The 13,847-nt window shown below is 25.8% G+C and overlaps 1 protein-coding gene across 1 annotated transcript; it reads right to left on the bottom strand.

Moving 5' to 3' along the window:
- Positions 1-11,696: 11,696 nt before the first annotated feature.
- On the bottom strand, positions 11,697-13,444 carry LOC137835300 (NAC domain-containing protein 72). The gene is made up of 3 exons (XM_068643748.2): positions 13,120-13,444; positions 12,748-13,016; positions 11,697-12,580 (listed from the first exon to the last, which is right to left on the bottom strand). Exons 1-3 carry the CDS (start codon positions 13,298-13,300, stop codon positions 12,008-12,010), a joined length of 1,023 nt encoding a protein of 340 aa, XP_068499849.1. The 5' UTR covers positions 13,301-13,444; the 3' UTR covers positions 11,697-12,007.
- Between the last annotated feature and the right edge of the window lie 403 nt (positions 13,445-13,847).

Genomic DNA, 13,847 nt, shown 5'->3' with positions numbered 1-13,847 from the left:
AATTGTTTCATAAAAGAATAGATTGAAAAACAAATGCAGTTCAGAAAAAAAATAGTTTGTAAAAGCTTTAACCGATTAATAAAATGCTTTAACAGATTAATAAAATTGTGATAGTTTTAAAACCAGCTTTTTAAAATCACTTGTGCTTGCGATCATCATGACTATGGGATATGAAGTTAGATCAAGATGCAAAAGACACTTCAGCAATTCTATCTTAACTAAGACTACAAAATGCACTTCGTATTACAATATCCATACTCACACTTATTCAAGATTATTTTCTTCATCAAATATAAAAATTGAGTAGAATCTTCAAGATCTCCAACAGAGGTAAGAATGAAAAACTAATTAGTTAAATTGTTGTATTATTGATAATGACATTATCTTATAGTTGCAAACACAAATGTCTTTGTTAGGATCGTGGAGAATTATAGTTAGTCTCCCATAGGAGGAAATTAATCAAATTTGAGTATCCTCATGCTCAAATTGATCCTTTTGTGCTTAATTCGTGATTGTTGTTGATGTACAACATAAGTAATGAGGTGGACAAGAGACTAATTTCAGCCTTTATGGAGAGGTGGCATCGGGACGCCAATAACTTTCACTTTCCAGTTGGTGAGATGACCATAACGCTGAATGATGTTTCATCTTTGTTACATCTCCCATTGTGGACGATTTCCTACCTACATTCCCATGAAATTTGTTGTAGCTTTAAATATTTTGGTGGGGTTGTTAAGGGTTGATCAAGGTGATGCTACCTTAGAGATGAGTCAATGTCAGGGTGCACATGTACGAATTAGTTGGCTGCAAGAGGTCTATGGGGAATGTTCCATCCAACAAACTTAGGAGTGTACTGCAAAGACATATTTGTTGCATTTGGTGGGATACACTATATTTACTTATAAGAGTGTCACCTTCATTTTTGTTTCATACTTGTTGTTGTTTGATAATCTACTAATGTGTTCATAAAATCCAAAATTTTATATTTATATTCTATAATATTGAAAGTATTTGAATTGCACAATCTAGAATTGAAAAAAAAAACATGGAAACTAGTCCACATATGAAACGCAACAAGCTACCAACACCACCATCAACCACCTTTCACTACCACTACCACCACCAACGAACCATTACCAACCACCATTGCAACAAACCACCAAGCCAAGAAACACCACCAACTTCACCACGAACTTCACTAAAGTCCAACTATTATTGATCAAAAAAATATTTTTGCAATTTATAGAATTATAGGAGTGCAGAAAGAAATTATGGAGGTGCTGGAAGAAATTCCCTGGACTAGGGATATCTTTGTAATGGGCAACATTTAGCAGAAGAGTTTAAGAATGTTTACCATATTCTGGTTACTATTGGCACCCCGTTATTGCTCTTTTAAAAATCCTAGAACTTGGCATTATTTGTATTGATGAAATACAAAATGTTAACATGTTTCGTATTTTTTTACTTTCTTTGGGTGAACCTTAATGGAAAGGAAATGGTTATAATTAGATTGGTATCATTGAAGTTAGTATACACTAATACTAATTTCTTTAAAATGTTACAATGTTATGAGTTTTATATTAAATATTAATTAGACTCTTTTCCAGTCAATTGTATTAAACTTTCTTTACTACTTAACCCAAAACACTAATCCTCAAAGACTATTTATTGTTTAATTGTTATAGTAAGAAGATCTCTTAACTAGAGTATTCCGTTTTGCTTTTTTTATTAGTTTTCTCATAGTCATATTCAAGCCAAAGTCATGGCTATCATATTTGATAATTAATTTATAAATTATCTTGACTATTATGTTAATTTGAATATCTATATATTTCTTTTAAAAGTACAAATTCGAATAAGGTTCTGCTAATGATTCAAATTTGTTTAATAATTAACCTTTAATAATGAATATATTTACTTAATTATAGAAAAAATTTTGAAATATTTAATTTATTATTTTGAGATAAGAGTCACTATTATTACCGATTAAAAATGGTCATATAATCATCGAGTTTCATGCATAACACTACACTGATAAATCAAATACATAAAATTTTAAATAAAACTTGTTATCTCTAATATGGTTTACTCATTAGTTTAGAATTTAGACTTTAGTTAAATATTTCAAATTTATAGGGTTGGGAATGTTTTCCAACATATAATCAATGAATGTGTACATTATAGAACGAAATAGTTTAGTCATTATGTTACGTATGACCGAGACAGTTCAAAATATACAATCGAGTAGTACCTTAATTACTAAGATTGAACATATTTCGATAATCTCAAGTGAAGACTTTTTAAGTATGGGTTTGTCGAGAATATGTACTCATCAGACTAATACATGAATTAACCATAACATTTATACTAATATGGGTCCATATATCCAGAGGTCCAACATACATCTATAAATAGGTTAACCAATATCAAATCAAGATTCATGTTTAATAATATTTATTATTTCAAATCACTAAATATTAAGTACTAACGTGAACATCAGATAATCTTTTACCGAAACTTATATTACAATCAAGAATTGAGACCTACCTTAAGTCGATATCGTAAAAACATTAAGAATGAGACTTTCCACCACATACACAACATGTTTTAAACGTGAATATAGTTAGAATACAGATTAAACTCTATTATGAATATGGATAGGTATATATTACGTAATGATGAGAAATAGAAAAGAGAGGGGAAAATGAGGTTTTGAGCTTGAGTTTAATAAAAGCTGAAAGGATGCATATTCATGGTGTGTATGTTTGCACGAATTCAATGTTTCTAACGCATTTAACTTGCACGTTTCATATTTGTTTTGAATGAGTGAAAGCAGAAAGCAACCTCAAAGGGCCACACAAATCATCTTTTCGTCAAACAAAAACTTCATCTCACAAACTGGATCTCGAATCTAACCTTTTATTCCATACCCATTCATATTACATTTTCAGCACTGGATATTTTTAAACTGAATTTTTCAATATTAAATATTTTCGATTATGTAATAATAATCCTATAAGGAATTAATTGACGGCTCTGATAATAATTGTTAAAATAATTTCCCAACAATCAATAATTAAGCTTTGAATCATATTTTAGATTGGATCTGTAAAATAAATAAATAAAATATATTTTATTTATATATTTTATTTTTGTTATTTATAGCTATATAAAGGGGATTTTTCTCCTTAACTGTTATCAATTCTTTTCCTATTTTATCCTTATTAATATCTAATTTTATTACTATATTAAGGATATTACGTTATTTTTTATTTTTTCTACAACATAAAATCGTTATCAGAATGTAGAATAATTTTTTTTTAATTTAATTTTTTAAAATATATTTTCATTTCTTCAATTTTCACATAATATTTTTTCAATTTGAATTTTTAGGATTTTATCACCATTCTCTCTCTTCGTTCTTTCTCACTTTATCACTTTTCTTCCTCAAATTTCTTGAAACTCTATAACATGTTTCTCATGATCTATGTGTCTCTCATACACATGAATCTATATTTTATTTAAATGAATATAAATATACATAATAATAAAAATAAAAAATATGGAAGCAGATACGTATGTTGATATAAGATTAACGTATAATATATAAATAAGAGAAACAATCTTATTTTGTAAATTGATTTTATACATTAAATTATGTTTAAATCTAAATTTTTAAGACTATCAAGATAACATAAGTCTTTTTTACTATGTTGTTTTATAATTTTTTATAAAAACAAATATATATTTTATCATCTAAAATAGAATAATTAAATATATTATTTATTGTAGACCATATATGTTATAATAAAAAAATTAATTATATTAAATTAAATATTTTAAAAACTTACGCTCTAACTTGAATATACGCGGAATGTGAATATCTTTAATTTTCACTTTTTTTTCATTTTAATTTCATTAATACTATTTAATACAAGAAAATCATTAAATAAAAATCAATTTTATAGACGAAATAATTGATTGCTATAGTGACTAAATTATATTAGAGACCATTTTAAAGACTTAAAAAAATTATTGGTTTCTAAATTTGTTTTTATTATTCATAAATAATTTCTAAATTTGTATCTTATTAGTCACCAAAGTTTTTGCTATCAAATTTAGAATCTAAATAGTTAATAGTTAATTAAATACCAATTTAGAAACTATTTATCAATAATAAAAACTAATTTAGAAACTAATACATTTTTTAGTCTTTAAAATGATCTCTAATTTAGTCATTATAACAATTAATTATTTTTAATTTTTAAAATTGGTTTGTCTTTAATGATTTTCTTGATTATATTTTATTTTTATTTTTTTATATCGGTATTATTCATTTTAATTATTATAATTTAAAAGTATCATTAGGGATGAAATAAGAAAATAATTTATATACATAAAAAGAATTCTTCATTATGATAGATGATTGTACTTAGAATGCAAATATTGTTTTCACTGAAACAAAAGCAATTTCCACCACTTTCTTTCTACCAAGCTCCCTGTGCGATAATCAATATTCTTAATAATAATAATAATTATTATTATTATTATTATTATTATTTTTATTTTAACTTTTGTCAAACTATTCTTGGGATAAGATTATCTTTTAGGAGACAGATGCATATGAGAGAAATACAAGAAACTATATTCCTAAAAAACTTTGACAAAAATTTATGTAAATCAAATGCGTACAAATTGCATTTAAAACAGTTATTACTTTAAATTTCTTGTAAAGTTCATTAAATAAATATCAAAATAGTATAGAGTAAAATGTAATAATTAAAAAACAAACTATTTATTTGAATATATTAATTAAAATGAGAAGACATTATTTTGAGTGGTAAAATAAGAAAGAAAAATATTACAAAATGTTAATTTACAGTTGTGATGTTGTATAATAATTTCAAAAGATTTAATCTGTTTGAATGAAATATACATTTTAACAAGAAAAAATATATTTTTTTGAGTTATAATTTGTTGCAGAAGGTGAACATATTTATGATTGAATAATTCTGAATAAGAAAATATGCAAAGAACATGAAAATAGTATCGATAATACACCTGGCACAATAAAAAGAAAGCAAGGAATGTTCGAAAATGATAATGATGATGAAGAAATGGAGTAGCAATTTCAAAGATTGATTTGAAAGTGGGTCAAGATTCACCTATTGCTTCACTAAACCTAGTACAAAAGAAATGTCATACTTATCTTATCTTATGTACTTCCCACTGCTTCTACCTTTGACTCTTTCTTATGTGTTTGACCGTTAAGTCACATTCCACCTTACTAGAGGATATCTTCAGTTAATTTGAAGTTATTTTAGAAGATATAAAGTGAAGTTATTTGAATTGAGATATATTAAAATAAATTTTGGAAAAATATTTATTTAAATTTAAAAGTGATTTGAAGTTGTGAAAGATTTTTAAATATTTTTAAGATGTATACAAGTTTAATAAATTACTATAAGAATTTATAAATATAGTTTAGAATTTATATTTAATTAAATATTAATAAAATACATATTAATAATTAAAATTAATTTATTATTATTTATTTATTTTATTATAATATGAAAATTAATACCAATAATTAATAAATAAATTATAAATGTTAAATATATATATTAAAATTTAATGTTTATATATAATCAGTATATATTTTATTAACTTTTATAAAAAAGTAATATATAATTCTTTTTCCCCCAAATCTCTCTTGTTTTCTCCCAAAAAAATGGAATTTACCTTTCTTGTGTTTGCTTTCTTATTGTGTAGAAGAAAAAAAAATGAACAAATTGAGTGTGAAAATAAATAGTTTTTTTTATCAGCATCAAAATAAATAGTAAATTACATATATTTATGGTTAAGAGGATAAGATGCTTATTCCTCCCAGTTCGCACCTGGTTTATATATCCCTTTCTCACACTCTTGGATTGGAACAACACACTTCTGAAAGTGAATAATTATTTTTTTCTTTACTTTTTTTTCTTCTTAATATTCTCGATTCTGGATAAAAGAATTGGCACAGTTTATGACCTGTAAAAATAATGCTTATCTAAAATGTGTGTATTTATTCTACACTATTTTTTAATATTTATTTTTAATTATTTTTTAAAAAATAAACTAAAAAAACATGTATTAAAAAAAGTGTGTATTTAAGTAAATGGTTTGATTAAATATTCATTTAATAAGTTTGTTTCAAATCATTTGTCTTTTATGTTAGCCTAGTTTCGATGTTAATGATCTATAATAATATATAGCATATGAGTTTTTATAAATCAAATTATCAAATAATAGTTTTTCTTATAAAACATCCGTTGAAATAAATTTAAAACACAAGAGTTTTAATTCAGAAAGTGTTTGTAAGAAAAGCTATATGTCACTTTTTTCGGTGTTAATAAACTATTTAAATACTCTCTAATATTATTATTATATATGAAGAGATAAAAAAAAACTTATTATATAAAAAATACATATACACTACAAAAAAAATTATTAAAATTAATTAATTAAAAACTAAAATTTATGAAGAGATAAAAAAAAACTTATTATATAAAAAATACATATACACTACAAAAAAAATTATTAAAATAAATTAATTAAAAACTAAAATAATTAATTACTTAATTAATTTAGATATTATTTTATAAACTAAAAAATTATTGATATATAAAGTAGTTTGTATTATTAATAAAAATTTATATATTAGTTTCTAAATTGCTATCTACTATTGGCTATCAAGATTTTAGTTATCAACTACTTTAAATTTTAAGTTAATCTCTACAGTTAATGTAAAGACTAATTTAAAATCTAAAATGATTAGTAATTTTAAACTTCAATTTACAAGAGACCTAAGTCTTGAATCCTTATTACTGAAGAAAACACAATCAATCGATTTGTATGATCTCAGAAAACTACTTTCAATAAAAAATAGAGTTCCAAAAATATTTTGAAGAAGAAAACACTAACACAAATTATCCTCATACATGATTTTTTATTTTCCATTACCTATTTTCAAAACTAAATTCAACATGAATGATAATGTGCACGATGTAAAAGAGTATAGAGAAGAAGAATCACAAGAGAAAACAAAAGAGAAAAATAAAAAACTTTTATAGAACTCGAAACAAAAAAGTGTTCTAAAAAAATAGAAAACAAAACTATACTACTTTACTATCATGTCTAAGTGTCTAATCTAATTGTTATCTAAGTCGTGTATCTCCTATCTTCTTCAACTAATATCTATTTATCGAATTTTGAAGTTTAACAAATGGATTTGGTTTCAATGAAAACTAGACAATATATTGTATGTTTTTGTATATTTTTGCTCTATAAACTTAGTTTCTTCTACTCTTCACAGTATAATGTCTTCATTCAAGCTTATAAAATCAAAACCAAATTAAAAAATATTCCTACAATTAATCAAATAAAATATAAGCTAAAAAAATACAATTTTTATTATATTTTTATAAAAACTCTAATTTTATACACAAATACATATCTCAACTATAAAAAATTTATAAATTATATGAAAACATTCAATTTTCAACAATAATTTAAAGAAAACATGACTGATTTTTTTATGATTATTGTTATATAAATTTCATGCATTATTTATGATTAAATCAAGTGTGATGATTTTGATAGCAAATATAATTAAATCTACTTCAACTTCAAGTTCTTATTAAAATAGTATTTATCTATATATTTATTTAAAAATATATCATAAGAAAAGTAAATTGAATTAAAATAACATAATGAGAGTTGTACAATTCAAATAACTGAATTGTATAAAATCAATACTGAAAGCATTTGAACAGCGTTAAAAAAAGTAAACAAACAAAACGAAAGTAAATACAAACATAAAACCAATTAGTTAAAGCTAGATGCCAAGAAATTGAAAAACAAAATGAGAGTGACCATAGGAAAAGGAGAATATTACAGAGAAAAGTAAATTTTAGTGACTAACAATATCATTCCCTGTTTTTTTGTCATTTTTCTAATTCTAAGTATTATATTGTTTCTCAATAAAATTAAAAATGAATTATTTTTTATTTCTACTACAGATGCTTCCTTAAACAGTTGTCAATCACTACAATTTTTTATTTAAAATCCTACATAGAACTCAAATGAAACTTATACAATTCAAATAATTGAATTTGCAAACAAATTAATACTAAAGCTTTTGAAAAGCGTTAAAAATAAACAAACAAAACGAAAGTAAAAACAAATGTAAAACAATTTGGTTAAAGCTTCAATATTTAAAGAAATAAACAACTAAATGAAAGAGTGAAATGAAAAAAGAAAAAAAAAAAGAGAAACCAAATGAAAGGAAGATATTACACAAGAAGTAAATTTAATGACTAAGAATACCAATAGTAATTTTTTAATGTCATTTTCCCAATTTTATGTGTTGTATTGTTTTTTAATACAAATAAAAAATGATCACTCTTAATTCCTATTATTAAAACTTATTTGAACAGTTATCAACCATTACTATTTTTTAATTTTTGTTTAAAATTTTACATTAAATGTATATATCATTTTTTTATGTTCGGTTTGGTTCAAGGTATATACGGTATGCAATGATTGAAAAATGAGAGTTCCCTTCGTTTACTTCAGGTGATATACACAAAAGAACAAGTGTGCGTATAAATGAAAACAATGAAATAAAGATCCCTTGTTATATAAAGAATCAAGCAGAAAACCACGAAAAATTATAAAATGTTTCCAGACACATTTTATCTTTAGTATACTAGAGATAATTGTTAAATTCATTCCCCTATTCAATGTATTGTCGTCAATATTTCATTACAGTTTTATTTTTAAAATTATTTTAATTGAATGAAATAGAAAGAGATATATAAATTATAATTTACCTCGACTTATAAGTGATTTAAAACTATATTAACGATATCGAAACATAAAAATATTAATAAAATAATTATATGTAAAGTTTATATAAAATTAACATATAAATGCAAATAATATAATTTAAAATTAAAATAACAAATTATATAATCAATTATGTTATATAATGTATCATACATATAACATAATTGATTATAAATATAACATATAATCGATTTAGTTATATATATAATTAATTATATATTATAATATAATTTTTTATATAATTAATTATATAATTAAATATAAAAATAAATTTTTATTTATTTGTTTAATTATTAATATTTAAATATTATTTATTATTATTACATTATTTTTAGTAAAATTTTATAATTAGGTAATTTATATATTTTTATTGAAATATTGATTAATAATATTATAATTTTAACATGTACTAAAAATAATTTATAAAATTTTAATTAACTTATTTTTTTTTAAAAAAAATCATGTGTTATTATTTGAATATATATTTAATAATTTTTCAACTAAAAATTTAAAATATTAAACTTTTTTCTTAATTGAAACATAATTGGAAAATTTACATAATTTGTATTTTTTTCAAATTCAATTCCTATATCAAAAATAATTTTTTAACTACAAACAATTAAAATACAACAAGAAAATAAATTATATTTTTTAGTTTGATTTAAATATGATAAATTTGTATATATTTAGATACTATTATTTTTATGATAATTTCTCATGTTTTGAAAGTGTTAACTAATTTGTATTTTTTTAATGGTAAAAAAATAAGTTATAAAATTTTAATTAACCTAAATCTACACAAAAAAATACTTCATATATTTTATTATTTAATTTAAAAAAATTAGAATAAATTTGTAAATTTATATTTTACATGTTTTAAGAAAATTAAAAATTTTCACACAACCATCTCATCATGCGGACATCCAAGCCCAATGGCCACATAGCAAGATTGGAATATTAAAATAAAATAATATTATTATTTTATTTGGAGTTAGGATTTGAATTTAGAACCAAATACAGAGTATCAAACTAACCGTTGGAACAAATGATCATTCTTGAAATATAAGGATTGTAGTATCGTCTTATTTTCTTACAAACAAGAAAAGACCTTTGTAATTTATACACTGTTAAAACTCATAATAGGGGACGAATATTTTGACAATTTTAGAGTGTTTCTCTGTTAGGGTTTTTACCTGTATCTTGCGATCTTATCAAGAATCCACCAATTCTTGTGGCGATCATCCTTAGGCTTATCAAACTTTGTTTGTGGCGCCTTCCTTTATCCAGGTTTGTATTGTTACTGTTTTGAATTTTATTCTGTTTTGTAACCCTAAATTTTCAATTTTATTATCATTCCTATTTGGATTCATATCAGAAAGCTTAAAGAAAATGAGTTTGTTTGGATTAAGGCAAATAGAGTAAAAAGTGAAAGAAAAATTTAGGAAAATTTGTAAATGAATTGATAAATATAATAAATTTTAAAAATTATAAAATAATATATATATATATATAATAATTACTTAATTAATATTATTATAAATTAATTTTAACTAAATAATAAATAATATTTTTATAATTAATTAATAATTAATAATTTTATTATTATTACTATTATTTAATTTTATTATTAAATATAATTTTCATTTTATATGTTTATTAATATTTATATTATATTATATAATTATATTTATTTATTTATTTGTGTTATAATATAAATATTATTAAATTAGTAATATAAAAATATTATATATATTTAATATAATAGTTTACATATATAATAATAATAATAATAATAATAAAATATGTATTTATAATCATAATCAATTATGAAGACACTTTCGCAACTATACCAAAAAAACGTAAAAGAAAAAAGAAAAATGATAGGTTGACAACTCTTGTAGTTGTATACAACCTTGATGTGATAGATTTAGAAATAAGTTTATATAGTAAAAGGTAAATTTGTAATTAAATGATATAAAAAAGTATTAAAATAATAGTATTGGGAGTTGTAATGTGGTTGTATACAAATTTAAGGTTGTCCATATATACCAAAAAAAAAATTGGCCATATTTTTTGCATTTAATTAATTTTTTATTTATTAATTTTTGTACTTTTCTTACCTATCTTTACTCGCGAAAAATCTTTCCTGAAAGCAAACACCAAGTCTTCAGGTCTTCATATAACAATTTCACTACAAATATTTGAATAAGATCACTTTCCATAATTTTCTAGCTAATAGATTCTTCTTCAAAGTTTTCCCTATTCTGTAAACATTAACATTAAATTAGATAACTTCCTTATCATTACTTAACTCATATTTTCATCAACAATTTATTCATCTTACTTATTCATTCATCTTAATAGTCCCTGTTAGTAATTTCCATTGATAAGAATTAAAAAAATATTTTGTTGTTGAATTTCCTCTGTTTGGAAAAATCTCCATCCGTGAAAACAGATAAGATTTTGTTCTAATGTTTCAACAATTGTGCAGTCAAATTTTATTTGTTGGTGAAAACGTCATCTTGGTCCTGCGGAATGAAGTTTTCTTAATTAGATCCGTCTCTATTTTGTTTGGTGGATTACTTTTCCCTCTTGAAAATCCATTTTCTATATTCTCTGCTGAAATCGTCAAAATACAGATAAGAGAAAGAAAGAAAGAAAAAACTCAAGTATATGCGAACCTTATCACTTTCTCTCTCGTAATGACCATGCGCCTACCTTCCCAAATGAAGGGTGAGTCATTTTACACGAGCACCATATTTTAAAAATGCAATAATATAATAGCTAAGAATGAGATGGGAAGATCGAAATCAATGAAACCTAACATTGGAAGTATTTGAAGTGATTTAAGTACAAAATGTGATTCATGTGGGTGAGTAAGCTTTGTGTGGCCCAAAACTACTACGTCCTAATAAATTAAATGGTTCCATTCCATCATTGCTTCATCTCGATCATCGATTCATTCAACGCCTGTACCTCCATCTTTAGCCGAAAATGAAGACCAAAATTTTCACCTTTTCTAAAAAGGAACCTAAAACCCAACCAGTTACCCCAAACAATCCCCACCTATTTACACAAAATAAACATTATTTCTTTTTCCGTAACCCGCTACATTTCAATGCCTGAACCCGAATCCCACCGGCTGAACCGGGAACTTAAACCCACACGTGTCCACCGAGTTCTGAAACCCCTGCGTAAAATCGTTCTGAAGAAACCACGAGTTATTACTGTTTTGGTTTCTCACGCCGCTTTGCACCTCTTCCTCCATCTTTTGCGGAAGCGCAGACTCCACGTGGCAGAAGGTTGGAACATAAAGGTCATTGCACCCGCTGTAGTTCACCATCCCCTGAGTATGCTCCTGCACCACTTGATTATTCCCCGAAACGAAATCACCCACCGGATTCAGAACCGCAGGGTTCGCCCAATCCACCAACCCACCCGCACCCAGGTTCTCAATGTTCACCTTCTCCTCATGCTGTTGCTGCACCGTGTGAGCACGTGGCATCATGAAACACCGTTCGTCGATCGTTGGCAGCGATTCCAGAACGTCGTCCAGATGGGACGATGACGACGACGAGGAACCGTTGCTGTATTGGGTGTGTTCCCTGCTCGAAACGACGCCGTTTTGCACCGCCTTCTGTGCACTCGAGTTCTTCTTGTATATACGACACAGAACCCAATCATCCAGCTGCACCATCAATTAAACGCTCCAATTAATTAATGGTGTACAACAATTACCATTAACTAATAACATGCTTAAACATAATCCTCTATATTATCTTAACCAAAAACGAAAGTAAACTTAATTATTTATAATATATGCGTGTTTGTTTGTATGTGTCTGTCTGTATGTACCTTGGTACCAGTGGTCTTTCGGGAAGAATCAAGAAGCCGATACTCGTGCATGATCCAATTGGTTTTGGTGCCTTTCGGAGCTTTGCCAACGTAAAAAACCAGGGCTTTTTTTATGCCCACTTTTCTACCTTCGGTGGTGATGATCTTGTCGGTTCCGGTGGCTTTCCAATAACCCGACCCGGCTACTCTGTTGGGTCGAGACCCGTTTGGGTACTTCCTGTCTCGAGGGCTGAAAAAGTACCACTCTTTCTCCCCGAAAATCGCCTTGCCTGAGAAATTAACAAGTCGTGTCAATTCAGCACAGAACAACCAACTAATTAACATTTACAAGAGAGAAATCAATAAAGAAGAAAAGGAAATTGTAGTAGTTACTTGGAAGAACCCATGGGTCGAACTTGTACAAATCAATTTCAGCAATGATTGGGAGAGAGAAATGGTGGCCGGCGACCTTGCGGCAGAGATACTGAACGAGAAGCTCCTCGTCGGTGGGGTAGAATCGAAAACCAGGAGGTAGACTCAGCTGGGCAAGTGGGTCTTTCTCTGGAACTCCCATTTTTGAAAGCAATTCAATCGTCTGAGGAGAAGAAAACACAGCAAACAGAACCGGTGATGATGAAGTAGCAGGGGAAGATGTTTTGTTTTCTCTTTCCTTTTTTCTTCTTTTTTATTTCTCCGAAACCGGTAGACATTGGTCGATATTTATAGCATCACATGGGGTAAGATAAGTACGGTTATCTTTGTCTTACTGTTGGAGAGCGGGGCCCACTTGAGTTACTCACCTCTTGGACTTCACCACGTGTCTCAAACAATAAGGCATCCAGACAGTCGACCTTATCGGTTCCGATACGGTCGTGGTCGTTCGGTAGGTTCATTGCATGTAGCCGTAAAAAAAAAAAAACCTAAATAAAAATCCCTGCTTTTCATTCAAGGTTAATGGAAAAAGAGAGAAAAGTCCACATGGGATTGAGCCATTCCCATGAAGGTTAAAAACCTAAATTAGATTGATACCCCAAATGTAAGAGAATTTTTTCAATCAAGCAATTAAAAAAAACAGCTTTATTTAAATAATAATAAAAAAAGATATCATGAATCTGATTTGA

The sequence above is a fragment of the Phaseolus vulgaris genome, chromosome 5 (assembly GCF_051622355.1).
Source record: "Phaseolus vulgaris cultivar YP4 chromosome 5, ASM5162235v1, whole genome shotgun sequence".
Lineage (NCBI taxonomy): Eukaryota > Viridiplantae > Streptophyta > Magnoliopsida > Fabales > Fabaceae > Phaseolus > Phaseolus vulgaris.
The sequence above is the reverse complement of the archived record's forward strand: the minus strand, read 5'-3'. Positions and strand labels throughout refer to the sequence as shown.